Raw genomic sequence first — 27759 nt, 5'->3', positions numbered from 1 at the left:
TTCATTCTTTTACATGTAGCTGTCCAGTTTTCCCAGCACCACTTATTGAAGAGGGTGTCTTTTCTCCATTGTATATTCTTGCCTCCTTTATCAAAGATAAGATGACCATATGTGCATGGGTTTATCTCTGGGTTTTCTATCCTGTTCCATTGATCTATATTTCTGTTTTTGTGCCAGTACCATATTGTCTTGATTACTGTGGCTTTGTAGTATACTCTGAAGTCAGGGAGCCTGATTCCTCCAGCTCCGTTTTTCTTTCTCAAGATTGCTTTGGCTATTCGGGGTCTTTTGTGTTTCCATACAAATTGTAAAAATTTTTGTTCTAGTTCTGTGAAAAGTGCCATTGGTAGTTTGACAGGGATTTCATTGAATCTTTAGATTGCTTTGGTAGTATAGTCATTTTCACAATGTTGATTCTTCCAATCCAAGAACATGGTATATCTTTCCAACTGTTGGTATCATCTTTAATTTCTTTCATCAGTGTCTTATAGTTTTCTGCATACAGGTCTTTTGTCTTCTTAGGTAGGTTTGTTCCTAGGCATTTTATTCTTTTTGTTGCGATGGAAAATGGGAGCAGTAATAGCAAAATGAACACCCGTGAGACCATTATCCTGTTTCAAAAATTATCAATACGTGGCCAGTCTTGCTTTATTTACCCTCCCACTACCCAGATTATTTTGAACCAAATACTAGATATCAGATTCTTTCAGATGTAAATATTCCAGTGTGTATCTCTAAAACATAAAGACTCTGAAATAAATGAAACCCCAATACCATGATTACATCTAAAATAAATTAACAATAATTTCTTAATGTCCTCAAACATGTCAGTATTTACATTTCCCTATCTTATACATTTAAAAAAATGATTTTTTTGAATTGAGATCCAGATAAGGTCCATACATTGCAAAACCATTGAGTTTTTCTTGTATCATTATGAATTCATGGATTTAACCAAATTTTATGTGCTTCAATTCAATGCAGTTTTATCCTTATTGATATTCATATTGTCCCATCTTTGGTCAGTGAAAACATTGAAATTGGCTTCTGAATCCTGAGTCTCTGTGTTTGGCATGAGATTAGTGCTCTTTAATAGATTCTTTTCTTTCTAATATGACAACCCATTGCAGGCTTATGTTGAACAGTTCCGGCCTAGAGAGCTCCCTTTGCCTTTCCATCATGTGAGGACACAGCGAAAAGACAGCCATCTGTGAACCAGGAAGAGGGCCTCACCAGACACTGAATCTGCCAGTGTCTTGATCTTAGACTTCCCAGCCTCCACAACTGTGAGAAATAAATTTCTGTCATTTATAAGCCACCCAGTTTATGGTATTTTGTTATAGAAGTCCAAACAGACCAAGACAACTATCCTCACATAAATCTTACACTCAAAGCAGGTAGTTTTCTTCATGTTTCCAGGACATTTATGCTTATTATCCTCTGCACTCTTTACTCACTTTATTATTATAACAGTCCTAGCTAACATTTGTTGGATGCACCAATTATATGCCAGTGAGCATGCTATACGCTTCATATATTATTATTTAATCTTTACAACACTGTGAGGTAGGACAAATATTATCCTCATTTTACAGAGGGGAAATTAAAGTTCTGAGAGGCTGTATAGTTTGTTCAAGAGGACAGAACTGGTTGCTGACCGGGGATTGAACCCAGTTTTAAAGTAGTACTTTCCCAACAGAATCATTTTGCTTCCCACTGTCTGGAATTTCCTTCCCTCATCGCTGCCTCTTGAGATCCTGCTCCTCCTTCATGGCCCATGTCAAAAGATACCTCTTTTAAAAAAACCTTTCTTTATCCCCAACTTAATGTCTCTTTTTGAGCCTCTACAGTACTTTGAGGCTCTCTTATGGCAAACTCAAAGATTCTGAGACCAGAAAAATCATCCTCTTAATTCTCTACTTAATTTATGTCTTTGTCATACAAGTCTACCTGTTGGCCCCTTAAGTACAGGAATTATGTATATCTTACTCTTCTTTGTATCCTCCACAGTATAGAATGCAATGATATAGTTAGTAGGCACTCAATAAATATTTACTGACAAGATTTAAATTATTTCAACAGCCTTCAATCCAATCTACCTTGCAATCTCATTCTGTACATCACTGCCAAATTGTTCTCTTAAAACACATTTTTAGGGACTTCGCTGGTGGTGCAGTGGTTAAGAATCCGCCTGCTAATTCAGAGGACACAGGTTCAAGCCCTGGTCCGGGAAGATCCCACATGCTTCAGAGCAACTAAGCCTGTGCGCCACAACTACTGAGGCTGCGCTCTAGAGCCTGCAAGCCACAACTACTGAGCCCATGTGTCACAACTACTGAAGCCCACGCGCCTAGAGCCCATGCTCTGCAACAAAGAGAAGCCACTCAATGAGAAGCCCGCACACCGCAACAAAGAGTAGAGCCCACCTGCAGCAACTAGTGAAAGCCTGTGCAGCAACGAAGACCCAACGCAGCCAAAAATAAACAAAATAAAAAACGCCACATTTTATCAAGCTATTTTCTACAAACGCTCTCTGTTGCCTGCTGCATTTCCCCATAATCTGGCCCATCCTTAGGCACTTTATTCAATTTAGAGTAGATTTTTTTAAACTTTCACCCTCTGTTGTAGTCAAGCTGGTCTCATGGGCCCCCACATTGCATGGTCATTCGTGTCTTTCTGAAATGACTCTCTCTATTCCTTGGCCTCTCTACTTTGCAAGTTCTACTTCAAGTATCGCCTTTCCCAGTCTTCTCTGACTACCTCACCATCTTCCATTTCTATATACTTTTTTAAAATTTAATTTTTATTTTATATTAGAGTATATTTGATTTACAGTGTTGTGTTAGTTTCAGGTGTACAGCAAAGTGATTCAGTTATACATACACATATATTCTATATACTTTTTTATTTTTTTTGAGGTATGCGGGCCTCTCACTGTTGTGGCCTCTCCCATTGCGGAGCACAGGCTCCGGACGCGCAGGCTCAGCAGCCATGGCTCACGGGCCCAGCCGCTCCGCGGCGTGTGGGATCCTCCCGGACCGGGGCACGAACCCGTGTCCCCTGCATCGGCAGGCAGACTCTCAACCACTGCGCCACCAGGGAAGCCCATATATTCTATATACTTTTAAGAAACAAATTGTATCATGCAGTTTTGAACTTATTCTCTATTTGCATCACATAAGATGGTTTCATCTCACCAGGTGACTTGAGAATACAGGATCCTGTCTTACTTATCTTTGTATTGTTCTGTTTAATACATGTTTAGGCAAAAACAAATAAATATTTATTGGATTAATTTTCTAATTATAATCTTCTACATGTTTTATCTTCACTTCTGATTCATCACCCATTCGGCCATGGCTTCTAAGGCTTTTAGCCTTAGGTTTCTCTGCTTCTTTTGCTCTCCTCTTCGTATATAAAAGTCTGTAAACAATCATACTACAGTATTTAAAAACATTAGGGGAACACATCATTATATAGTCTATCCTCAGGTACACTTAGTGCATTTCATAAAATTAAAACTCATTCTGCAACATTCTAAACCTGTAAATTGGAGTTTTGCACATTAGTTTCCTTTGAAATGGGGCAAACTTGCTGTTGCAAATTTAACTAGAGATTTTTTTTTTTAAAGAGAGGAAATCTGCAGTAGTACAGTACTTAATCTTCTCTAGAATGCTGCCTCCCTTCCATCACAGATGAGGAAACATTTCCTGAATGATATCGAAAAGGAAAATGAAAGCCAAATAAGGAAGCCTAGTGCCTTCTCCAGGTTTGTTTTTTTAATTTATTTATTTTATTATTTATTTTTATTTTTGGCTGCATTGGGTCTTCACTGCTGTGCTCGGGCTTTCTTTGGTTACGGCGAGCAGGGGCTACTCTTCCTTGTGGTGTGTGGGCTTCTCATTATGGTGGCTTCCCTTGTTGGGAGCATGGGCTCTAGGCGTGCGGGCTTCAGTAGTTGTGACATGTGGGCTCAGTAGTTGTGGCTAACGGGCTTAGTTACTCCGCGGCATGTAGGATCTTCCTGGGCCAGGGCTTGAACCCGTGTCCCTTGCACTGGCAGGCAGATTCTTAACCACTGCACCACCAGGGAAATCCCCCTTCTCCAGGGTTTAAAGTCACCATCTCTCAGGCTTATGGACCCTGAAAGTTAGCTGCTTCAAGTTTCTTTGAGGAACTATCTTACTTGGTCTTAAAGAAAAGGACTCTGAATTTTAGGATGAGGCTGATGTTAGTTTTACTCTCTGTTAATTTACCCAAGTGACTAACTTTATGCTGGGAATTTAATAACGTACATTATTTCTATAGTTAAGATAGCTCGCTTGTTACTGACGCTTTTGCCCAAGAAGTACACAAATGTGAGATGAAGAACACCCTTAATAGAGTATAGGAGACTAGAAAATTAATTATCTACTTTACATTTTCTGAAGAAAGAAAATAGGATTCTTGAATCATTGGGAAAGATAGGAATGTTTTAATTGAAAACATACAGTATTTCTAATAATTTCTGTATAGATTATCTGCTTGGTGCATTATTCTGGAAATATTTGATCCCAATAGACATCCCCCATTATCCTGGGTGCCTCTCTCTGTCACGTGGCAATGTGTGCTCAAAGAAGGAAGGTTAATTTTATTAAGAGATCAAAACAAGACATAACTCAGGAGTACTGGTGTGCCACAGATAAGACCCTTCCCCCAACAAATGTATAACAATTGTGACACATTTGTGTCACAAGGTAACACAAGGTAAGTCACAAGAAATTTGTTAGTAATGATAAAGTGTCAAAATTTGCAAGTGACACATTTAAAAATTAGAGTAGATTAAGGTTATCTCTGTAATAACATCACTTCGATATAAGTACACTTCAATATGCTTTCTGGGAGAGGATAGGGGGGTTTATAGATAGCTACCAGAGACTGACATTATTTTGTGAGCGTATCCATGGAAATGTGTCACAAATGTGAATATCAGTCTTCTCTATAGAGGTGGAGAACACTTGAGCTAAAGCATGTCTCTAAGTGTATATTATTTGCCACCTAGCCTCCATTTCCCCTTCTTGTGGCAATAGCATCCTGATTTTAAAATGGGGAACTCCCCCACACACACACACTCATGGGATTAAGAGAGAAGCAACATTCTCCCCTAGTTCCAGTGGTACGTGTAGGTCCCAAGGCTAGCCCATCAGAGCTTTGTATCCTTCTGGCTACAGTGACTAGGAAAAAAAATCTTTGGCTGTGGGAACTAGCAGAAGGAATTGAACCAAAGGCTACTGAGCTGTCATAGAAACTGTAGTGCCAAAGAATCCCTAAGCCTAACAGTCTATTGCCTTTCTAGGCTCCCAACTTGTACCACCGCTAAAGTTGAGTAGTCCATCTCCAGAAAAGGCATTTACCCCATGCCCACCTCTGGTATAGCCATGGAGAATAAGGACAAGCAAGACCATCTATCTAGCAGGAAAAAACAGGGGCCATGGTGGCAGTAAGGAAGATTCCCACAGAGAACAAATTTGGAGGTTCCCAATTGGCTGGCCAAAAAACTCACTCCACCCCCAGGGAGGGAGTCTTCCATATTCCTGCCTAGTTGGTATAATGTATGCTATGGATCAATGATAACTGTGTACTATTTTTTCATCCATTCTCCCCTTTCCAGAATTAGACTTTCACTGTAGTTATACTATTTCTACTTCTCCATCATTTTTAAGATAGCTTAGATATAGATAACTTAAGTTTCAGGTTGCCAGGCCTCAAGGGGTCATATCCAAATGTGACGAGGAAGACTATATACATCAGCCAAAAATTCTGGTCTTGGAGCTGAACACAGTAACCAGATAAGGCCCTGGGTTGTCTCACTGGGGAGGGAACTTTGGCAAGCACTTTTTAATGTAGGTATGAACATTTTTTAACAACCATTCACCCCTTACTTCCTTTCCAACAGAATTCTAATCTTGTTTAGAGAAATGCTCTCCACAGGGCCATGGGCTAAAATGAAGTCAGAGAGGTAAGCTGGAACCAGATCATACTTGTAGGTTGCTTAAGAATTTTGTATTATATTCTAAATTCACTAAAATATAAGCTCCATGAGGTCATGGATTTTTGTCACTGTCCCAGAACAGTCTAGCATGTTAAATAAATGAAAGTATGATGGAAGGGCTTTGCACAGGGGAGTGATATGACCTGCTTGCTGTCCAGAGAATAGACTATAGTGTGCCTACAGTAGAGGGAGTGTAGTGTGGAAGTAGGGAAGTTAGTAGTCCTACCACAGAATCCAGGGGAGAAGTGATGGGGACTTAAACTGGAGGGTGTGGGTTGTGGTGGATGTAAAGTCGTGGCCAGATTCATATTATATTTTGAAGACAGAGGGACGGAATTTTCTAATATGGATTGTAAGAGAAGCGGAAAAGACAGGAATAACAACAAAACAGTTGTTATTAAACATGGAGCAATGTTTAATTCAAAATCACATGGCTAGATAATAAAGCTTTAACTAGTTACTAGAACTTCTCTCTTTGGTTCTTTTTTTATTGTAGTAAAAAATACATAAAATTTACCATTTTAGCTATTTTTAAGTATACAATTAAGTGGCATTAAGTACATTCACAATATTGTGTAATTATTGCCACAGTCTATTTCCAGAACTTTTTTTTTAAAAAAATAGACTTTATTTTTTAGAATAGTTCTAGGTTCACAGCAAAATTGAACTGAAAGTACAAAGAGTTCCAATATACTCCTCGACCCCACATACTCATAACCTCCCTCATTTAGAAATTGTTCATCATTCCAAACAGAAAATTTACACCCTTTAAGAAATAACTCCTTATTTTGCCCCCCCCCCGAAGCCCCTGGTAATACCTCTAGTCTAGTCTACTTTCTGTCTCTATGAATTAGCCTATTTTAAATGCCTCGTGTAAGTGGAATCATTTGTCCTTTTGTGTTTGGCTTATTTCACTTATGTTTGTACTGTTCTTCCATGTTGTAGTATATATCAACACTTCATTCCTTTTTAAGGCTGAATAATATTCCATGGTGTGTATATACCACATTTTGTTAATCCATTCATCTGGTGATGAACACTTAGATTGTTTCTACCTTTTGGCTATTGTGAATTATGCTGCTAAGAACACTGGTGTACAAGTATCTGTCTGAGTCCATGTTTTCAATTCTTTTGGAGGTATATCTAGGAGTGAAATTGCTAGATCAATATTGTAATTTTATAGGGAATTCCCTGGCGGTCCAATGGTTAGGACTCCATGCTCTCCTGCCAAAGACCGGGGTTCAATCCCTCATTGGAGAATTGGATCCCACAAGCCCAGCAGCATGGCAAAAAAAAAAAAAAAAGGTAATTCTATGTTTAGCTTTGGGGGGAAGCTTCAAAACCACAACAGTTGCACCACTTTATGTTCCCACCAGCAATGTACCAGAGTTCCAATTTTTCCACATCCTTCCCACACTTGCTATTGTTTGCTTTTTTTGTAATAGCCACCATAATGGGTGTGAAGTAATATCTCATCGTGGTTTTGATTTGCATTTCTCTAAAGGCTAGTGATGAGCATAGTTTCACGTGCTTATTGACTATTTGTCCATCTTTGGAGAAAAGTCTGTTCAAATCCTTTGCCCATTTTTGCATTGGGTTTTTTGAGTTGTAGCTCTTTATATATTCTGGATATTACTTTTAAAATCAGATATATGATTTGCAGACATTTTCTCTTATTTTGTGGGTTGTCTTTTGACTCTCTTGAGTCACCTTAAGTGTCTCACTTGAGACACTTTAATGCACAAAAGTTCTAAATTTTGATGAAGTCCAATTTATTTTGTTGTTGCTTGTACTTGTGGTGTCATGTCTAAGACAAGGTCAGGAAGACCCTATGTTTTTTCCTAAGAGTTTTATAGTTTTAGCTCTTATATTTAGTTTTTTTAAACCATTTTGAATTAATTTTTATATATGGTGTGAGGTACCATTCCAACTTCATTCTTTTACATGGTGTCAGCCAGTTGTCCCAGCGCCATTTGTTGAAAAGACTATTCCTTTCCCTGTCAAATGGTCTTGGCACCCTTGTTGAAACTCAACTGAACATAAATAAAAGAGTTTATTTCTGTATTCTTAATTCTATTCCATTGATCTATAAATCTATCCTTATGCCAGTAATACATGGTCTTGGTTACTACTGTTGGTTTGTAGTAAGTTTTGAAATTGGGACGTATATTCTTTTTCAAGAACTTTATTCTTTCAATTCTATTCCTTTTCAAGATTGTTTTGGCTATTCTGGATCCCTTTAATGTTCATATGAATTTTAGGGTCAGCATGTCAATTTCTACAAAGAAGCCAGCTAGGATTTTTTTTTTATCCAATAGTATGCATTTTATGACAGTAACAGGAACAGACTGGGCACCCTAGGGCTCTCTTTATATCCTAAAGAAAATGAGCATTTACATTATTCATGGGCTGTACTGAATTAAAAAAAGATCAGTTGTACACTCACCCCTTAGACAGGATAAACTGTCCCGGGGTGTACAGCTTTAACATCTTCATTAAAGTTGTTTGCAAAAGGAACAGAGAACTAAACAAAACAAAACATTTTTCCTTGGGAGTGGAGAGTCATTTGCTATTATAACCAGCAAATACCATTTATTAAGTCAAAAATGGAAGGGGGCAGGGCCACAAACACTATTTGAGCAAGCTGACCAACACACATTACAGTTTTAAAAATGAAGGTTATATACTGTATGTTATAAGTCCCAACAAAGAGTGTCAAAATGACATCTATTTCTTTGCTTGCTTTGTGATCATACCTCTTGGAGGTGTTACGGGTTCTCGTGGCATCTGGCTTCTTCTTCTCTGCAGGCTTTAAAATCTGAAAAGAACACATTAGTGTTTCAACCACACTCATCATGGCACCCGCATCGTCAAACTCTCCACAATAATTGGGTGCAGAAAACAGAGTGACCAACTGCCTCTTTGCAAAAAATTCATATCCATCTTCAACCACCAAATGGGCTCTACATGTAAGATCTAAATCATGCTTATGGAGAAATTTTGCAACCACTTCTGCACCAAATGTGAAGAACACACCTCTGTCATTTTCACCCCAGCCTAAGACACCTTTATTGGCATCAGACCACAAAAGATCACAAGGAAGACCTTGATCTGGTACATCAGTTGGTCGAATAATTCTCTGAATCTGTTTTGAACCTATAGATCAATCAATTTGGTGGAATATTGACATCTTAATATTATCTTGTAGTCCATGAACATGCAATGTCTTTCCATTTTTTTAGGTCTTCTGAATTTCTTTCCAACAGTGTTTTGTAGTTTTCAGAGTATAAGTTTTGCACTTCTTTTTTTCTTTTTTTTTTATTGAGGTATAATTGACATACAACATTACATTAGTTTCAGGTGTACAACGTAATGATTCAACATCTGTATGGATTGCAAAATTATCACCACAATAAATCTAGTTCACATCCATCACCATACACAGTTACATAATTTTTTTTCTAGTGATGAAAACTTTTAAGATCTACTTTCTTAGCAACTTCCAAATATGCAATACAGTATTATTAACTATAGTTGTTATCCTGTACATTACATCCCCATGAGGCAGGAGATAGATGGGCTCCAGGTTAGACATTTACAACTGGCCGCCTATTTATATTTCTTGGGGCGAGAAAAAGACGAGCTTCAGGTCGGACACTCACAACTAGCCTCCGGTTTGCATTTCCTGAGACAGGAGGTAGGTGGGCTCCAGGTTAGGCATTTACAATCAGCCTCCTGTTTGCCCTCCAAAATGGAAGTAACAACAGAAACAGGGTAAATAGCCAGGCTTTGTCTCTTGCAGACACCTTAAGATAACAGTCATGGCACTAACAAAGAGGGGCAAAACCTCGTTTGAGTAAAGGATCAAGAGTCTCAGCATCCCCCCCTCTCGTTGGGGCAAGGGAGACACTATACATGCGCAGAAAGGCTCCTTGGCGGGTCAAAAGTCCGGGGACAACGCCAGGCCATAATGAGTCTTGCTTCTCCCAGATGCCTTTTCATCGAGATCCATCTAGGCTGAGAGGTATGTGCGCACCTAGGGGGAGGGTCCTGAAACAAATAAGCCAGGGAGGACAAAAGCAAGATGATTGGCCAGAAGGAAGACAAAGACCCCGAAGAACTGCCCTATATAAATGACTTAATAGCCTCTTTACTGCTTAACTTAACTCACAACTTTTACCTTGTGTGTTTTTCTTTAAGTCGACACAGGAAAGAAGACCTTAGGCTATAAGTGTCCAGAGGTGAAGAATTAGATTCTTGAAGTCCGTGGACAACAAACTTAGTTTGTAAGTATTATGAAGGCTGTCATTGACTCATAAAGGCTTTTCAATGGCATTAGAGCCTAAAGGTTCAGCAAAAAGGATATGTAGTGTAAAAAAATAAAATTGCCCAGGAGTATTATAATACCTGTGCCACTAAAAGTTAATGGGCTGGACTTCCCTGGTGGTGCAGTGCTTAAGAATCCGCCTGCCAGTGCAGGGGACACGGGTTCAATCTCTGGTCCGGGAAGATCCCACGTGATGCAGAGCAAGTAAGCCCGTACGCCACAACTACTGAGCCTGCGCTCTAGAGCCTAAAAGCCACAACTACTGAGCCCGCATGCCACAACTACTGAAGCCCGTGTGCCTAGAGCCCATGCTCTGCAACAAGAGAAGCCACTGCAATGAGAAGCCCGCACACCACAACTAGAGAAAGCCCACGCGCAGCAAGGAAGACCAAAAGCAGCCAAAACTAAACAAATAAAATTAAATTTAAAAAAGTTACTGGGCTGTCACTTGTAAGTTTTCATTTACTCCTCACAACATCTATGAAGGATAATGAGAAATAGAGTATATTGTGGTAGCTAAGAGCACTAGGACCTTGGATTCAGAAAGAGCAAGCAATCGGCCAAATCCAGAGCATGAGAGAGTCTACTGGACAAATGACCTGGCTTCTCCATAAAATCAATTACAAGGGAAAAAAAAGTATGTGTGTCTGGGGGGGAGTGTAGGGTGAGGAGGTGACTGTCAAAGAATACAGTAGACTTAACAACTAAATGAGTGTGTAAAACTGTTTGGATACTAATTTGAGTAAATGAACAGTAAAAAGACACCTTAAACAATTGGAGAGGCTTTTAAATGGACTAAATATTAAATGATATTGAGAAATAATTATTAATTTTGTTGGATGTGCTAATGGCATGGTGGTTATATTAAAAAATTTCTGACTCAGAGATGTATAATGAGGGATTACACATAATCCCTCATTATATGAGTAAAGTAGTATCTGGGATTTGCTTTAAAATACTGGAAAAAAATGAGGCGGGATAGATGAAACAAGACTGGAGAATGTTGATAATTGTTAACACTGGATGATGGGTACATGGCGCTTCACTCTACTACTCTCTCTCACCTTTCATATGTATGTTTAAAATATTCTATAACCAAGTTAAAAATAAAAATAAATAATAAAATATATAAAAGGAGAGAGAGAAATAAAAAAGACCTGGTCTGCTTCCTGGCTCAGCCTCTTACTAGCTAGGTTACCTTGGGGAAGCTATTCGATATCTGTAAAATGGCAATAATAAGGATATGTAAAGCATTTAACACAGTATGGGCTGCATAGTTAAGCTCAATAAATGTTAGCTAATGTTGTTATTATGAAAGAAATAAAAAATATGTAATAACAGATTTGATTTATAGTAATTTTAAAACTTCTTTGTGTCAAAATATCAATCATTAATTACAGTATAATTTGTAACTGAGAACACTGGAAAGAATATAGATATTCATTTACTGGAGTTTAATTAAATAAATTATATACATTTTTATAAGGGAATTTCATGCATCTATAAAAATAATCATATTTCTAAGTCAAGACCTATCAATTCTATCACTTGGCATCATTTTGGAGATATTACATAATGCAAACAGACAAGAAAGAAATTAGAGGTAAAAATGAGAAAGAAAAAGGTAAAATTTACCTCTGTGGATGATATGCTTACATACTCAAAAAAAAAAAATCAAAAGAATCAACTGAAAAATGTATAAACCAAAAGGGAATTCAAGGTAAGGTAGCTGAGTATAAAAACTAATATAATAGAAATCAATAGCTTTCAAATATACATCCAATTAAAAATTATATTGGAAAAGACCCCATTTAAACTGCAAAAATAATAAAAGATAAACTCCCTAGAAAAGAGGTTAGCAAGAAATGGGCAATATCTATAAGAAGGGCACAAAAGAATACTTGACAAAATATAAAGGCACCTCTTATTCTTAGATAGGAAGGTTCAATAGTATAAAGAGGTCAATTTTCCCTAATTAGAGATATAAATTTAATGTCATCCAAATAAAAATACCAGCAGAATTTTAGACAACTTGACAAGCTAATTCAATAGATCACATGGAAAAAATAAAAAGCAAGAATCTTCAGGAAAAAATCTAAAAAAAGAGAGTAATAAGGGGAAGACTAACCTGACTAGATATTAAAACATTATAAATGTGTGATACTGGCCAAGGATAGATATACATATTGATGTACCAGAATAGAAAATCTAGAAATAAACCCAAATACATACAGGAATGAAATAAATTTGTTGCCCACATATCCATACAAAAGGAAGTTCTAAGGGATGTTCTTTAGGCAGAAAGACAAAAAAAAAGAAATCAAAATAATAGAAATGTGTAAATTTGCCTAGTTGGAAGTCAGACATCTCTCAAGCTTGTCTTTGGTCTTTACAAAGCTCAACAAAAACTACTTGCAGATTATCGAATGTGGTCTCTCATGCCTATACATTTCAGTATACTGCTCTTTGTGTCTGAATGCCATTTTACATCTCCCAATCTGCCAAACCCATACCCAAGCTTCAAAAAAGTTCAGGAGTCATTCTTCCATTAAGTATTCTTTCTTTGGAAGAAATAGAGTATGTGCAGTGTCTCCTAAATGTTGATTTTCCAATTTCTTGCATCTCCATTTTGTTCTTCATCTGTTATTTGTTCTTTACACCACTGCCAGAGGAATACTGCTAAAATATAGATCTGATAGTGTCTTTCTCCTACTAAAAAATATTTGATGCCCACTAAATGCCTGAGTGTCTATAAAATAAAATATGAACTTCTAGGGACATGAGAGGATTTCAAGGCCTTCCAGGGCTCACCTCCAACCTACTTTCTGTCCTCAGCTCTACCATGTATATGAGTGTGCACCCTATATTTAGAGCCACTGCAGCTCTTACTATTCATACACACAGCTTTCTCGGTGCCTTTGTTCACCCAGAACCTTCAGCCTGATATGCCGCCCTCCCTCCTCTAACCCTACTCCTCACCCCCAACCCAAATCTCTCCAATCCCTCATCCACCCCAATCCCTAGTCTTCTCTGCTCACTGAGATTTTTCAAAGCTGTTTTCAATGAAACCACATCTAAAATCGATTAAGAATGACTCATTCCTGAGCTTCCATAATTCATATTTATTTTATTATGGTTGATATTATTAATAATATTGATATCAGTTGTTTATATGCCTGTCACTAGTCTATAACATTCATAGAAGTCAGGGCCATGTCTTACTAATTTGTTTCATCCTGGTAGCTTTAAATACACTGCTTACCACATGGTAATAAATACTGACACACAAAAATAAATAATTTTTGCACAGCAAGAAATAAAGTAGCGCCTGACACATGGTAAGCATTCAATAAATGTGAACTCTTTCTAGTGGTAATAACAGATGCTCAATAAACATTCTGTGAAAAATGGCAAAACTAGTTGTGCTGATTTATTATTAGCCAGCTAAGTTCTTTTAGAATTGATACTGCTTGGGAATCACTATAAAGAGTTTCAAGCTCCTCTTTTGGTGATAGCAAAATTTTAGGTTCCAGAACCTCAGAAAGGGCCTTAAGATATTTTTCAAGACATAGGTTCATGTGTCACTTAATCTGGTCCCCATACAGATAGAATTAAATACTGAAATATTTTTATATCCATTTAATCCCTGAAACTTAGTATAATTCTTTTTTTTTACACTTGTCTGTTTTTAATAGATGAAAGATTTACAGAATCATAATTAGTCTCCTTCAGCAGCTAGTGTGGCCAAGACGAATCACATCAAAAGTACTTGTCAACTTGCTTCCTGTAGACTAGAGGATAAACAAGTCTTTTTGGTTTTTTTTACTTCTTTTTTTTTAACTTTTCAAGATAAATAAAGTATACATTATTAGGACTTTTCACAGCCAAAAGTCAGTTTTTCACTTCCATTCCACGTGGAAATTTTTGCTGTGGCTTATTTGTTTTCACAGCTGTATGATATTCCGTAGCATATCTGTTTCACAATATATTCATCCATTTTTCTCTTGCTGTATATTTAGATTGTTCTAGGTTCTTTTCCTCTTTCAAATAATTCTGCAATGTATTCTTCTGTGTGTCTCCTTATGCACATGTGGGAAAGTCTCTAAAGATGGGTAAGTACTTCATCTTTTTTTTTTTTAAATATATTTATTTATTTGTTTGTTTAGCTGCTTTGGGTTTTCGTTGCAACGCCCTGGCTTTCTCTATGAGATCAGGCATCTTTTCCTGTATTCATTGGCTTTTTACATTTCTTCTGTGGATTGCCTGTTTGTGTCTTTTGCCTAATTTTCTATTATTTGTTTTTATCTCATCAATCTGTAGTTTGTTTGTTTTTACATATATGTTCTAGATACTAGTCTTCTGTTATTTATAGGCTATGTCTGTTCAGGTCCTCCAAGAAGCAGACACCAAGAGGGAATTAGAAGTGCAAGACAATTACTGGGGGTCAGTGCTTCTGAAGGGTAATGGGAAAAGGAACAGGAGTGGTTGAGAAGAATCTTTAGACCCCATTGCAGCTCTTGATACCATCTCATTGTGGTTTCTCCTTTGTCTTTGGATGTGGGGTATCTTTTTTGGTGAGTTCCACTGTCTTCCTGTCGATGATTGTTCAGCAATTAGTTGTGATTCCGGTGCTCTCGCAAGAGGGAGTGAGCACACATCCTTCTACTCCACCATCTTGAACCAGTCTCTTAGTACAATTCTTAATACTGAGTAAGCACTTTCAAAATGTTGGTTGTAAATGTCCATCAACAGATGAATGGATAAAGAAGAAGTGGCACATATATACAATGGAATATTACTCAGCCATAGAAAGAAATGAAATTGGGTTATTTGTAGTGAGGTGGATGGACCTAGAGTCTGTCAGACAGAGTGAAGTCAGAAAGAGAAAAACAAATACCATATGCTAACACATATATATGGAATCTAAAAAAAAAAAAAAATGTTCATTTCACTGATGAACCTGCAGGGCAGGTATAAAAACGTAGACATAGAGAATGGACTTGAGGACACAGCGGGAGAGGGGGAAGCTGGGGCGAAGTGAGAGTAGCATCTACATATATACACTACCAAATGTAAAACAGTTAGCTAGTGGGAAGCAGCAGCATAGCACAGGGAGATCAGCTCGGTGCTTTGCAACGGCCTAGAGGGGTGGGATAGGGAGGGTGGGAGGGAGGCTCAAGAGGGAGGGCATATGGGGACATATGTATGCATATGGCTGATTCACTTTGTTGTACAACAGAAACTAACACAGTATTGTGAAGCAATTATACTCCAATAAAGATCTATTAAAAAATAATAAAAATGTTGAAGGAATGAACAAATAAATGAATTAGGACAAATTGTTTATGCAGCAGAATCTCCAAATTGTGAGCACATCACATATAAGGAATATGTTTTGTTCATCTTTTTGTCTCCAGCACCTAGCATGGTATCTGACACAAAAGGAACATTTACTAAATAGCTATTTATTAAATAAGAGATAAGCGATAAATACAGTTTACTTTATAAATGCAAAAAGGAAAAACAAAACACATTTGTTGTATCATGTAACCTTGTACCAAAGATTTATGAATAGATTTATTAATGGGGTGGAATTTCTACCTTGAAGATATAGAAGTAAATATGGAGACTGAGAAGTCAGGTCACCTTAGTCCTCTACAGTGGTTAAAGCTAACTAGTCCCTGTGAATGAGAATCTAGCCTAGCTGAAGATCTCTAGCCTCTATTTACTCAGCATTGGCCCCAGGACAACACAGTCAGGGCAGGCTGTGGTCACATCTCTTAGCCTAAGAATGCATACCTGTTAGGGAAATTTCCTATTTCTAATGAAAAAATAAAGACCTTGGGTGGAGAGAAGAAAAGTAGTAGGAGTGTCACTTGAAGCACAAACAAACATGGAAACTGAACAATCTCTGTATCATTACATCTTCTTCAAGAAAGGCACACCAATTCCCTTCCAAGGTATATCAGTATGTTGCACCATTGTGGAAGGAATGGAAGAGCAGGATGGGGTTGCCTGGCTGAAGTCACATCTTGGGGAAGCTGGCCAGGTTGGCAATGCCACAAGCGTTGTTCTTATTCCGGGCCATGAGGATATAGCCTTTGTTCCCCCAGTTTTCTCCCCAGCTGTAGGACCAAGCAAGGAAAATACTTAGTACCCTCAGTTTATTCAATAAAACATTTACTGAGTATTGTACCTGAGTATAGGTACTGATGTTTTACAAAAATGAATAAGACAGTTTTTACCTTTAAACAGTTTAAAGTCAAGAAATGGAGGCATAGTGCTATAGGAGAAATTGCTTCTGACCAAGGGGATCAAAAAGGGCTTAAGAAAAAGGTGGCATTTGAGCTGAGCCCAAAGGCAGATAGAATTTGGACCTGTGGAAATGGAAGCCAGCAGGGGAGTATGAAATGAGTAATAGAGGCAGGAAAGCATGGGACATGTGTTAGGATCATGTAGCTGAAAAACAGGGTGCTTGACAGGGTGTAGTGGGAGATCAGGTTGAGTGATCTTTATTGCCAGGCTAAAGAGTTTGACTCTCTGGCCCATGGTAGTAGAGGAGACACTGAAGTTTTCTGATTGGGAGAGTAAAATCATTCAACTTGTGTTTTATGAAGACTAATCTTGAAAACGTGAGTCTAGAGCATAAGAAAGAGGCAAGAGAGGCTGAAGCTGGTGATCTTGGTTTCATAGAAGAAATGAAAGAAACTATGAGAATTGATGAGATTGCTAAGGAGTCAAGTGGAGAGACTGGAAGATTAGATACATGTAGACAAAGACAGAGACAGAGACAGAGAGAGGGAAGATTGGTCTATACATCTTCCTAAATTGTTTTCATGAGTTTTTTGTCCTTTTTCCCCAACCAGAAAATTCACCAGTTACCCAGTACATTTTACTTAAGACCTTTACCCTACCGCTGTTCCCTTCTCCAGGGGTCCCCAATGATCCTGGTCCTGCCTAGGTGTGTCCTTTATTCTTCCCAGCTCTCTTGGCACTTGATCAAGAAAGGAAAGGGTAAGTGCTTGCGCTGGGAGTCGAGAAAGGGAGAACACAAGACAGAAGCTGTGGGAGAAGGAACATCCTCTTAGAAAGGTGCTCAGGTTCACTCTTAACTGGGACTGTGATATAAAAAGTTGCTTCAGATTTGAAGCAACTCCCAGCCTTACATTCTATCCTGCCAGCCCTCCAGGCAGCAAATCCAACTTGGTTATACTACTGCATTGGCCTGTGCACTCCCCAGAGTCTAGGACCCCTGCTCTTTGGAGGGCACCAAGGACAGAAAATTTAATCAGGGCTACTGCTAGGCTGGTGTTGACCAATGAGGAAAGAAAAAGAATAACTATCCTAAATCTGCGCCCCTACAAAGTCACAAGGGGCTAAAGAGAAATGGGGAGCCAACTACTAATAACGTGTAGTTTTATTTGTTCCCAATAATAGAGAGGGAAACACTAATTTTTGTTGTTGTTGCTCATATCCACTTTCTGAAAAGCATTTCTCTTCACAGACTTCAAAATCTTTGGCCAGTTCTTATATATGTCTATCCTAAGTGTATCTGGAAGGGCAAAAAGCTGCACAAGAGGATACTAAACTTTTACTTTGTTTATACTGTACCCTAGTGCTTATAGACAGACTGATGATGGAAACCTCTCTAAAAAAATCAATCACATTAGAGAGAAAAGAAAGAAAAAAATACAATTCCAAAGCTCCTGCTGGTTCTTGGTGCTACTTTATGTTCTCATTTAGCTAGGTCTGTCTTTCTTAGGGGGCAATGAGATCACTGAAGACAGACATCTGCTCATGTGTTTGTGTATGTGACTAAGTACCTTGAACATATAGCAGCTGCCCAACACATACCTTTAGTACTCTTGTCTGGGCATTAAATGTTAGAATTAATAGCCTCTGATTGGGAAGGTAGAATTGAAACATCTGAGAAAACTTTCTCTTGATTTAAGAGAAAGAAAGGAATATTGGGAAGTTGGAGTTGAGGGTGAGTGTTAAGAGGATGACATGTAGTGTTCCCATCATTACCTGTTTTTAATTATCCAGTGCTTGTTTCCCTTCTGGATCCCGTATCCCACTGCCAAAACTGCATGGTTCAGATTATCACTATTGCAGTTTTCATCGTAATACACACCTAGGAAACAAACTATCAAGGTGAAGCTTTCTGCAATCCAAGGGTCGCCCTGTGAGGTCTCCCACTCTAGGAAACCCTCTGTAGAATCCCATCCCAGTCAGGAGGGCTTACAAAAGAGATGCTCTGTGCTGTGGCAGCTGTTTCTCCCTGGCAGACTCAGTCTTTATGGAAACAAGTACTGAAAATGCTCAGTACCCTTCGAGAAGCTGCCCAGCCCACGTCATAAGAGAAGGTTGATTGTGCTCCGTAGGAACAGTGCCTTACCTTTTCTGTAAAACTGGAAGGAGGTCAGGCTTGCATCAATGGCCACAGAGACGGGTCCCACTCGGGCCACTGCCCTCTTCAGGGCTTTTTCATTTCCCTCAGGGATCTCTCTGTACCCTCTGCACTTAGCTGCCTTGCCTGTTGGGTTGTACATACAACTTTCATCCTGGAAAAAACAGGTTGAAATAGGACTAGGACTAAGCAACAGGCAGTGAATCAGTGAGTGAGGAATTCTGCCAATATTTTGGGTGATGTCAGTGCACTAACAGGGGCAGCAGACTAGAGTCTCTAGAAAGGGTCTGTTCTCTCCTCACCATTTTAGAAACTATAAAAAAAAGAATATGAAAAGTGGCTACCTTGTACCGTACACAAAAATCAGCTCCAGGTGGTTTTAAAACATAAATGTGAAAGGAAACAGTGTAAAACTTAAAAAAGAGAATATTTTTTATTTCTACCTCAGGGTAGAGAAAGATTTCTGAAATAAGATTTGTTTAAAAGCACAAATCATCTTCCAGCAATGTAGCATGTGTGATCCTCAGCAGGCAGGGAGGCAGCAGCTGCTGTGTGGGGAGGAGGCCAAGGCCAAGGCCCAGCTAGAGGGAGGACCTTGGCCCCATGCACATATAACAGGCAAAGAGTTCTGGCTGGACCCTTGTGCTCTCATGAGATAAAAGCACATAACATGACACTAAAACAAATTAATAAAGAACTTAGCAATTTAGCTTGTGAATTTCCAGGCTATGTTATGTTTTGCAGGTCTAGTTAACGATGATATGTTTCATTGTCAAGCCACAATTATGGAATCTAACGGGAACCCACATCAAGGTGGTGTATTCTTTTTGGCAGTTCATTTTCCTACAGACTACCCCTTCAAAACCCTGAAGTTGCATCTACAAGAATACATTGTCTAAATATTAACAATAATGGCAGCAGTTGACATGATATTCTAAGATTACAGTAGTCTCCTGTCTTAATAATTTCTCAAGATTCCTTTATCTGCCTTATGATCCAAACCCTTGATGCCTCCTAGCGCCAAAAATTGCATAGATCTACAAGTAAAATAAAATATCTAGGGAATGGGTTTGGAAGTATACCACGTGATGATACTTTAAAAATAACCTGTATTATGGCTGGAGTGAACTTAAATTACTGTATTATCTGGCTGCTGCCCTATCAGATCTTTTCTTTTTTTAAATTTTGTTTTTCGTTACCTCCTTCCATTCATTTACACGTTCATATAAGAAGTTCTTTCAGTTTTGGACAATAACTGCTTTTAAAAACTGTAAAGTAGAAAAGAGAACAGTTGTCCAAGATTCAGAATGTTAAAAATGGAACACATGTTTTATACGGCTAATTCTTCATTTTAATTGATTATGAGACCAAAATCATTGCACATTTCTCTAAAATGCTGACGAGATCATTTGAGGGGGCAGGAGAACAGAGATTATAAGTCAATTCCTCCTTCTATTCCAAAATAGGGTTTCAAATGTTATGTAATTTTCCTTTAAATTATTCAGAGTTTCTGAGTTATTAGTTAAACTGTCTCTCAACAAACTGGTTAATATAGTACTGAATAATGATGCAAGCTGTCAGTGGATAAGTGATCAACTACTAGCTCTAATAATATTTAAGTTATGTTTTTAATATAGTTAGACAACGCTTTAAATTGGTTGCCTGGATTAATCAATATGAAAAAAGTTATAAACATGAATCTGTTTTTTTGTATACACTGTTAGGATTTGTTTAATTTTTTTGATGTCAAGTGACAACAAAAAGTTGTCAGGAGAATATTTGACAGTTTAAAAAAGAATATTTTACCACGCCCAGGTTATCTCACTGACTGGCCTGATGTACTCAGAATTCAAAAGCTAACCTTTTAGGACAGCTTCAGTGTGCTGCGCCTTATGGCAGCAGCCCCAGGGTCAGATATGGACTAAGAACTGTACACAGAGTAAAGAAAAAGCTTTCCACATACAACCTCCAACTTCTCTGACTTATTTACCTGACAGCTAAAAAAAACCATAACATGGAATACTAATGGCATGACATTTTTGAAATGAAGTAGCTTTGATGTGGCCAATGTCACGATGATGTGCTGAAATGACATTACTATGTAGGTTGCTGAGTATCCAGTAAAATGGATCTGTTCAGTCATTTACATTAATGAGCATTTTTGTTGCAGGAGATACTATTTCAGATGACTAAACACGAAAAAATAAAACTCGTTGTTACTGGATTTTTTAAAGGCACAAATTGCAAAGGAAAAAAATTAATAATTTTTCTACACTAAAATTAAAAACTTTTCTGGATTGAAAGACATCATAAAGAGAATGAAAAGAAAAATAGACTCACAACACACATAGTATTAGTATCCAAATATCTTTTTTAAATTCCTAAAAATCAGTAAAAAGGAGAACATAACCTAAAGATGGGAAAAGATATAAACAGTCAATTCACTGAAGAAGAAATGCAAATGGCCAGATAAGCATACGAATGAAGAGATGAATCAATAGGATTTCTTATACTGTGCAGGTGGGAAATACAAATTTTTCCAAACACTTTGGTAAATAATTTGACATTATCCAGTAAAGAGGAAGATGCACATACCCCAAGACTCAGACAATTCTGTTACTAGATATTATATTCTAGTAAAGAAATTCTTGTACATGTGCATAGAAGACGTGCCCGGGAATGTTTGCAGCAGATAAACAGATCCAATAGATAGATCTTGGCTCTGCTACATAACTAGAGGTGTGAGTTTGAATATGCTATTTTATCTCCTTAAGTGTCAATGTCCTCACCTATAAAGTGAGGACAAGGGTACCTTACAGGGCTTTTATGACGATTAAATGAGAACATGTACTAAGTACATGGCTTAGCACATGGTAGCCATCATTTGTATTACTCAGCCTTGTTATCCCTGCTTCAAAGGCTCTTATTGCAAAGGCCCCATATTATATTATCTATCAACCCCATGTATATAAAAAGCCCTCAGATCTTCTTCCTTTTAGATAAGAAAGATCTTCCTATTACTAAAGGACCTTATAGGAGGAAGTGAGTTGATCTCTAAAACTGCAATAAATATGAAGCAACTTGCTTTTTCCCTCATTTTATACATGTTAGCATGTTAACTTACATAATTTGCTTAAATGTTCCCCAAACCCACACTGAGATCATACAAAATAAGGCCAAGTGATTCATGAAATTAGCATGGTGGGCCTGGAGACTTGTGATGGGAGTGGAGGAATTTTGCAGAGTTACAGAGACTGACTCAGAGATCTATGGGATAACCTGTCCTCTGTTTTTTCTTCAGGGCAGAAAGGCAGATAGGAACCATGGTAGCCTAAGCTCCCCAAATTCTCCCAGACTGTGGGAATCTTCTTGGCTTCTGTGGGAAATTATCCCATCAAGAAGGCTGGATAGGGTAACAGAAAACAAGATTTCTGGACTTGTTTCCAGTACAAAATGTCATACTGGGGAAGGAGGAGCCATTACAGAGCTGTATGACTGCATGGAACAGTCTCACCTGTCCAACATACGGGTAGGCATCTTCAGAGTCAATGCCCCGGTTCTTCTGCACATACTGGAAGGCATTGGTCATGTAGCCCCCTCCACAGCCATCATTCTCAGACACACAGTCCACCAGGTTCTGTGGACTCAGATTTAAGAGTTTGCCAGTTTTCTTCTTGAGTTGGCCCTCCAGGGCACCCACAGAGCTAAAAGCCCAACAGGAACCACACTGACCCTGAGAGGCATAACAGAGAAACTACCAGTCATTGCTGTTCACACTTTTTGTTTCTTCCTTCTACCTGCCTGATGAAATTCCATATGTTTTATAAATTCCAGCACCTGTCCCCTTTGCTGTGAAGTCTTCCTATTTCCCTTCATTTAACCTTTGTTGCAGTGTTCTATTGCTATTGTTGCTGTTGATAACTGTTGTTACTATTGTTACCATTAGCTGTAGTAAAGCAGAATACAGCTCTTCCTCCAATGAATCCATCATAAATTGAAAATATAGTAAGTTGAAAATGCATTTAATACCCCTAACCTACTGAACATCAAAACTTAGCCTAGCCTACCGTAAATGTGCTCAGTACACTTACGTTAGCCTTCAGTTGGGTAAAACTATCTAACACAAAGCCTATTTTATAATAAAGTGTTGCATATCTCACGTAATTTATTGAATACTGTACTGAAAATGAAAAACAGACTGGTTGTAAGTGTATTGGTTGTTTACCCTCGTGATCATGTGGCTGACTGGGAGCAGCGGCTCTCTACCACAGGCCAAGATCAAGAAAAGGTTTCGTACCACATATCCTAGCCTGGGAAAAGATCAAAATTCAAAATTTGAAGTACAGTTTCTATGGAATGCCTATCACTTTCACACCATCATCAAGTCAAAAAATCATAAGGTGAACCATCAGAAGTTGGGGACCACCTGTACTGGTTTTGCAACGCACTAGATGTGTAACCTTGGGTAAATTACTAAACCTCTCTGTACCTCACTTTCTTTATGTGTAAATTGTGGATAAATTACAATATACTTAATGGAATTATGAGAATTTAAAAAGTTAATTCATGTAAAGGATGAATTATTATGTGTAATAATAATAATCTCTCAAAAGGTGCTGGCTATTATTATTAGTGTTTCTTCAGCTAGATTATACATTTTTCTTTCTTTCCTGTTCTATTTTTTAAAACTGGGGATTTCTTGAGGACACAGGTTATGTCTTAGTCATCTTGAATCTCTACTGCCTAGCACTATATCTGGTAGGTTCTGAAAAAAATGTGTTTGTTGAATGAATGTTAAATCAAGTGTTCATCTGGTGGATAAAATCAGCCTTGTTAAGGTTGTGGGAAAACTTACATTCTCATGCTGGTAAGAATGTAAGATCATACAAACTTTTTTGGAGAGGATTCTGTGACCTACTGATTCCAATTTTGGGATTTGTTTTGCATAAATATTTGTATATATTCACAAAAATATATGCACACAGGTGCTTACAGCAACACTTTGTAGAAAAGAAAAAACAGAAATAACCTAAATCTACAAAAACAGATGATGAGTTAAATAACAGAATAGCCTTTATTCTCTTAGCAGGGGGAGAGGTAACTTAATTCTTTGCCCTCTTTTTCTGATGCCCTCCTACCTTAAGAACAAAGAAGCAGAAGAAGGGAGAGGTCATGCCAGTTTCCATACCCACACCCAAGAGGAAGGAGGGTACCTGGTTTTTGACAGGAGTAACATATCCCTTCTTCCGATAATCAATAGAGTCTGGGCTGCCTTCCCAGTCTGGGATATAGAGGGTGTCATTACTGCGGGAATGAGAGGCGGGTATTTTGAGTCCAGTCATCTTCTGAACCACTTCTTCACTGGTCTGGGACAAAGAAGAAAGAGGCCAGGCATAAGCAGGGAACCAAGACAAACAGGGCAGGTAGACCAGGAGCTAAGGATCAACTCACCATATCCCCCAAATGGTTCATGGCCAGTTCATATGTATGGACACCAAGAGAGGCCTCGAGATTATGGATGGAAATATGCTTCAGGTTTTTTTCCCAAATTAAACGCCGAGAGATTTCATCCACCTAAACAGAGCATAGTCAGTATTGGCATAGACTGTGTCCTGTGTACAAAGTTATCTACATAATACTGTGGAGGTTTCTAGAAGAGATTAAATTTACAGTCATAGAGGGTTTACAATCTAGTTGGGGAACTGACCATGGGATTATTAAGAGCATGCAAAAGAAATATATAAAACAAATAATAGAATGCAAGCTCTGGAGAGACATATAGGAAAATAATTGCTTACGGATTAATAGCATTAATCTGAGAAGGCTTCCCAAAAGAGAAATATAAGACAGTTATGAAGAAAAGGAAGGACAGGACTTGATGGAGAGTGAATTGAGGAGTAGTAATGGAAAGTATATGTTAACAGTTAGGGACCAGGGGCAGGTTTGCTTGGTTGTAGTGGTTAAAGTATTGGGGTTGAAGAAGGGAGTCTGGAAGCTAGGATTAGATGTCTCAGGTTCCAACCTTCCCACCATGTTCCCCTCCAGGTTCCCAGGCACCTTGCTGTTATACTGTTTTCTGTAGGTCTTCTTCCATAGCTCCCACTGGGTGTTCAGCATCTCCTCGGGGTACAGAGCAAGGCTCACCACAGGCAGCAGTAGTAGAACCTTGAGCCCCCACATCCTGGAGAAGGGGATAATTAGGGGACACTCTTCTATTTGCCCAGAGGTTCCTAACCTGGCTTGGGATGAGGAAATAGCTGGAACCATATTCTCAGACAGGTGGTTCTTAACCTTTGGGACTCATAGACTCCCACGACAAGCTAATAAAAATTTTCAACCCACTTTAGTCCCTCTTACCAGAAAAATGAATGCACACACAATAATTCTGGGGGGTTCATGAACCCGAAGTTAAGAACGCCTTCCTCTGGACCACGAGGCAGAGGAAAACTAGGCTTTACAAGGAAGGTAGACGGAGATTGAGGATGACTTCCATATGATAAAAACAGTGATAGTCAGGAGGGTTCTGGGTTTGGGTGGGATGCTGATACATCTGGTTACAAGTATTTTGACCTAGGGAGATTCCACACACACACACCCCCACACACACACACATACACACACAGATACACTTGCACAGATAACCAGCAATGGGATAGAAAATGGACAATCAGGATGGGACAACACCTGTCTGCGCCAGTGTCCCCAGTAGACTTGGAGGAGATAGACAAGGTAAGTGCAGGGTGGGATGAGTGGGGTCGGAGAATACACAAAGGAGAGATTTTCAGCTAAGTTTTGCTTCCTGATCATTTCTTCAAGGCATTCTATTGTTCCTTGCCTAAATTCTGATACTTCTGATCTTGCTAGGAGAGGACAAGGGAAAAGCTGACAGCATTTCCTATTCTCAAACTATGAGATGCTTACTGTCTCCTCAGTCTTCTTATGCATTTCTTCCTCCTTTCTCTTCCTGCTCCTTCCTCAGGCAGGAAACTGTCCTAATCTCAACCAGCTGCTGTGGGCAGGAAAGTTTTTCTTTTTCTGACCAAAAAGCCCACAAAACCTCTGTGACTGCCTCACAGGACAAAAAGCCTCAGAACCAAAGTTTGTTAGAAGAATGTAAGACAGAAAAGCAATGTTCTGTGATTATTAGATACACAGCTTTTCAGAAGTTTACTCTAGCTTCATTCACTTCTCGCAGTGTCTTGCTAATTTCATGTCCTCCATTTTAAGAGCAAGTTAGTCTGCATCAAGTCACACAGCTTGCATAAATTTTGAATTTATAGTCCATTTTTGTGTAATCTTTGCAAACTGGCAAAATGTCCAGGAGGACGTTTAATATCTGGAGTGTTAAGGGCTTTGGGATGTCTCAAACAGTAGGAAGACCTTACTGAGCTACCACCTCCCTGCACCACTCCTCCCCCCTGCTAGTAAGTTAACCCTTTTGGTACCTGCCCACCCACCCCCGCACCTCCCCCCGCAAAAAAAAACCAACCCTGAGAGGTCACTCCTTGAGGGATGGGTAAAGGATGCCCTATATTCTTTGCTTTCACTAATAACCATGTATACATACACACAAACCGTAAAAGGAGTCCTAAAGATTTCCAGGCAAATTTTACTTAGCCAGGAAATAACCTAAGAAGGGCCTAAGAAGGGCATCACTGTTTTCGTCTGCAAAGTCTATAAAGTTCATTTTGATCCCCACGTCACTACGTTCCTAATATTCCTTAAAATGGAGAACTGAAAGGAATGAGAAGCTAAAAGATCTAGGAAGTTGAAAATGTTACCTGCTGATGGGGATCTGTTCTCTGGGCTCGTCTCAGCAGAGAAGTGTGGATAATGTGGGCGGATGACTAGGGGTGCTGGATTTATTCCACCAGGATTGCGGAAGTCAACTGTAGCTGTTGGCTGGAAAATTTGGATGGGGAGGGCAGTGGAGATAGAAATGCTAAGAGAGGGGGATTAGGGAGGAGGGAAGGAGGCAGCAGATTTGCATCGTTTCTGTGTGCGCATGTGGAGCATGTGTGCCAGGGCAGAGAGTTAGGTATTTAGTTTCACGTGGCTGCCTGCCTTTGAGAGCAGACAAAAAAAAGACCTCAATACATATTATCCAAGTTGCGGCTTACCTTCTCTTTCGTGGACAAAATATTATTACACTGGGGGATTACAACTTTCCAGTCCCTTTCCTGTTATTATTCATCTCTCCAACTTTGAAACCTCAGTTTTCCAATATGTCTGATCCTCACATGAGGGATGAGGAAATGAACACAAAAGGCTAGAAAAAAGTATGTAGGGGAAGTCACAGGCTCCAAAATCATTTGTATTTTATAAACTTGTTGACTAAAAGTTGTCATTTCTTCCAGGCAGGGGAATATCTTTCCCAGACTAACATGGTTTTGCTGAGGAAGGATACGTCCAGAAAAGTCCTGATGAAACCAGTTCTAAAAGTAACCAGAAACAGTATTCCTGGTTATTTATGACAGCACTTGAATCAATGCCATAAGCACTGACAAATTCACATGTGACTTCTTTGTTGCTACAACTCTCAGATGGTGGGATGATGAACATTATCTGTCTCAATTATTAAAATCCCCAATCCAGGTCCAGTCATATGAGCTTCACCAAATGCTTCCCTCAACATCCAGGCATGTGACAGATCATAAGAATCTAGTTCAGTCCCTAAACCACAACCCCAAACATTTTCTTCCATAAACAGATGTGTGCGAAGAGGAAAAGGGGTCCTGGGGACAAAAAGGATAACACATGGGATCTAGAGTCAGTTTCTAGCTGGATTACACACATAGACCCTCAAGAACACAGGCTTATGCTTATGGGTTTTTTAAATTTCCTAATGAAACACATTGTCCTAGAGGGAAACCAGGTCTAGACCTGAATAGTTTAAATTTCCCCATTCTTAATACCTTTAAATCCAGAAGTGCCCTATTGGTCTCAAGTCCCAACTTTCCCCCTCTCCCAAGGACTTGGGCAATCCCCCAC

At 38.8% G+C, this 27759-nt stretch overlaps 2 protein-coding genes and 1 pseudogene across 7 annotated transcripts in view; all 3 read right to left on the bottom strand.

The window, feature by feature from the left end:
• CTSS (cathepsin S) overlaps nt 1-8839 on the bottom strand; it is a 39973-nt gene extending 31134 nt beyond the window's left edge. For both annotated transcript variants that reach the window (XM_029227913.1, XM_029227914.1), the window contains exon 1: nt 8788-8839. The gene's annotated coding sequence lies outside the window, so the exon portion shown is untranslated. The remainder of the gene's footprint in view (nt 1-8787) is intronic.
• Nucleotides 8584-9752, bottom strand: LOC114897890 (annotated as a pseudogene).
• CTSK (cathepsin K) lies at nt 9331-27701 on the bottom strand. 5 transcript variants are annotated; one of them, XM_029227911.1, is made up of 8 exons: nt 26550-27701; nt 24826-24949; nt 24220-24342; nt 23982-24134; nt 22283-22501; nt 18757-18922; nt 18387-18492; nt 15684-16483 (listed from the first exon to the last, which is right to left on the bottom strand). In XM_029227911.1, the coding sequence occupies exons 2-8, from the start codon at nt 24946-24948 to the stop codon at nt 16384-16386; spliced, it is 990 nt and encodes a 329-aa protein (XP_029083744.1). In that variant the 5' UTR covers nt 24949; nt 26550-27701; the 3' UTR covers nt 15684-16383. The 5 variants fall into 5 exon arrangements, with proteins under 5 accessions (XP_029083743.1, XP_029083745.1, XP_029083744.1 ...); XM_029227910.1 differs by lacking the exons at nt 15684-16483; nt 26550-27701 and adding an exon at nt 9331-10081 and having other exon boundaries at nt 24826-26122; XM_029227907.1 differs by lacking the exon at nt 26550-27701 and having other exon boundaries at nt 15813-16483; nt 24826-26121.
• Nucleotides 27702-27759: the final 58 nt, after the last annotated feature.

The sequence above is a fragment of the Monodon monoceros genome, unplaced genomic scaffold (assembly GCF_005190385.1).
Source record: "Monodon monoceros isolate NGI ecotype Baffin Bay Population unplaced genomic scaffold, NGI_Narwhal_1 Super_Scaffold_18, whole genome shotgun sequence".
Classification (NCBI taxonomy): domain Eukaryota; kingdom Metazoa; phylum Chordata; class Mammalia; order Artiodactyla; family Monodontidae; genus Monodon; species Monodon monoceros.
This window is presented reverse-complemented; position numbering and strand designations above follow the sequence as displayed.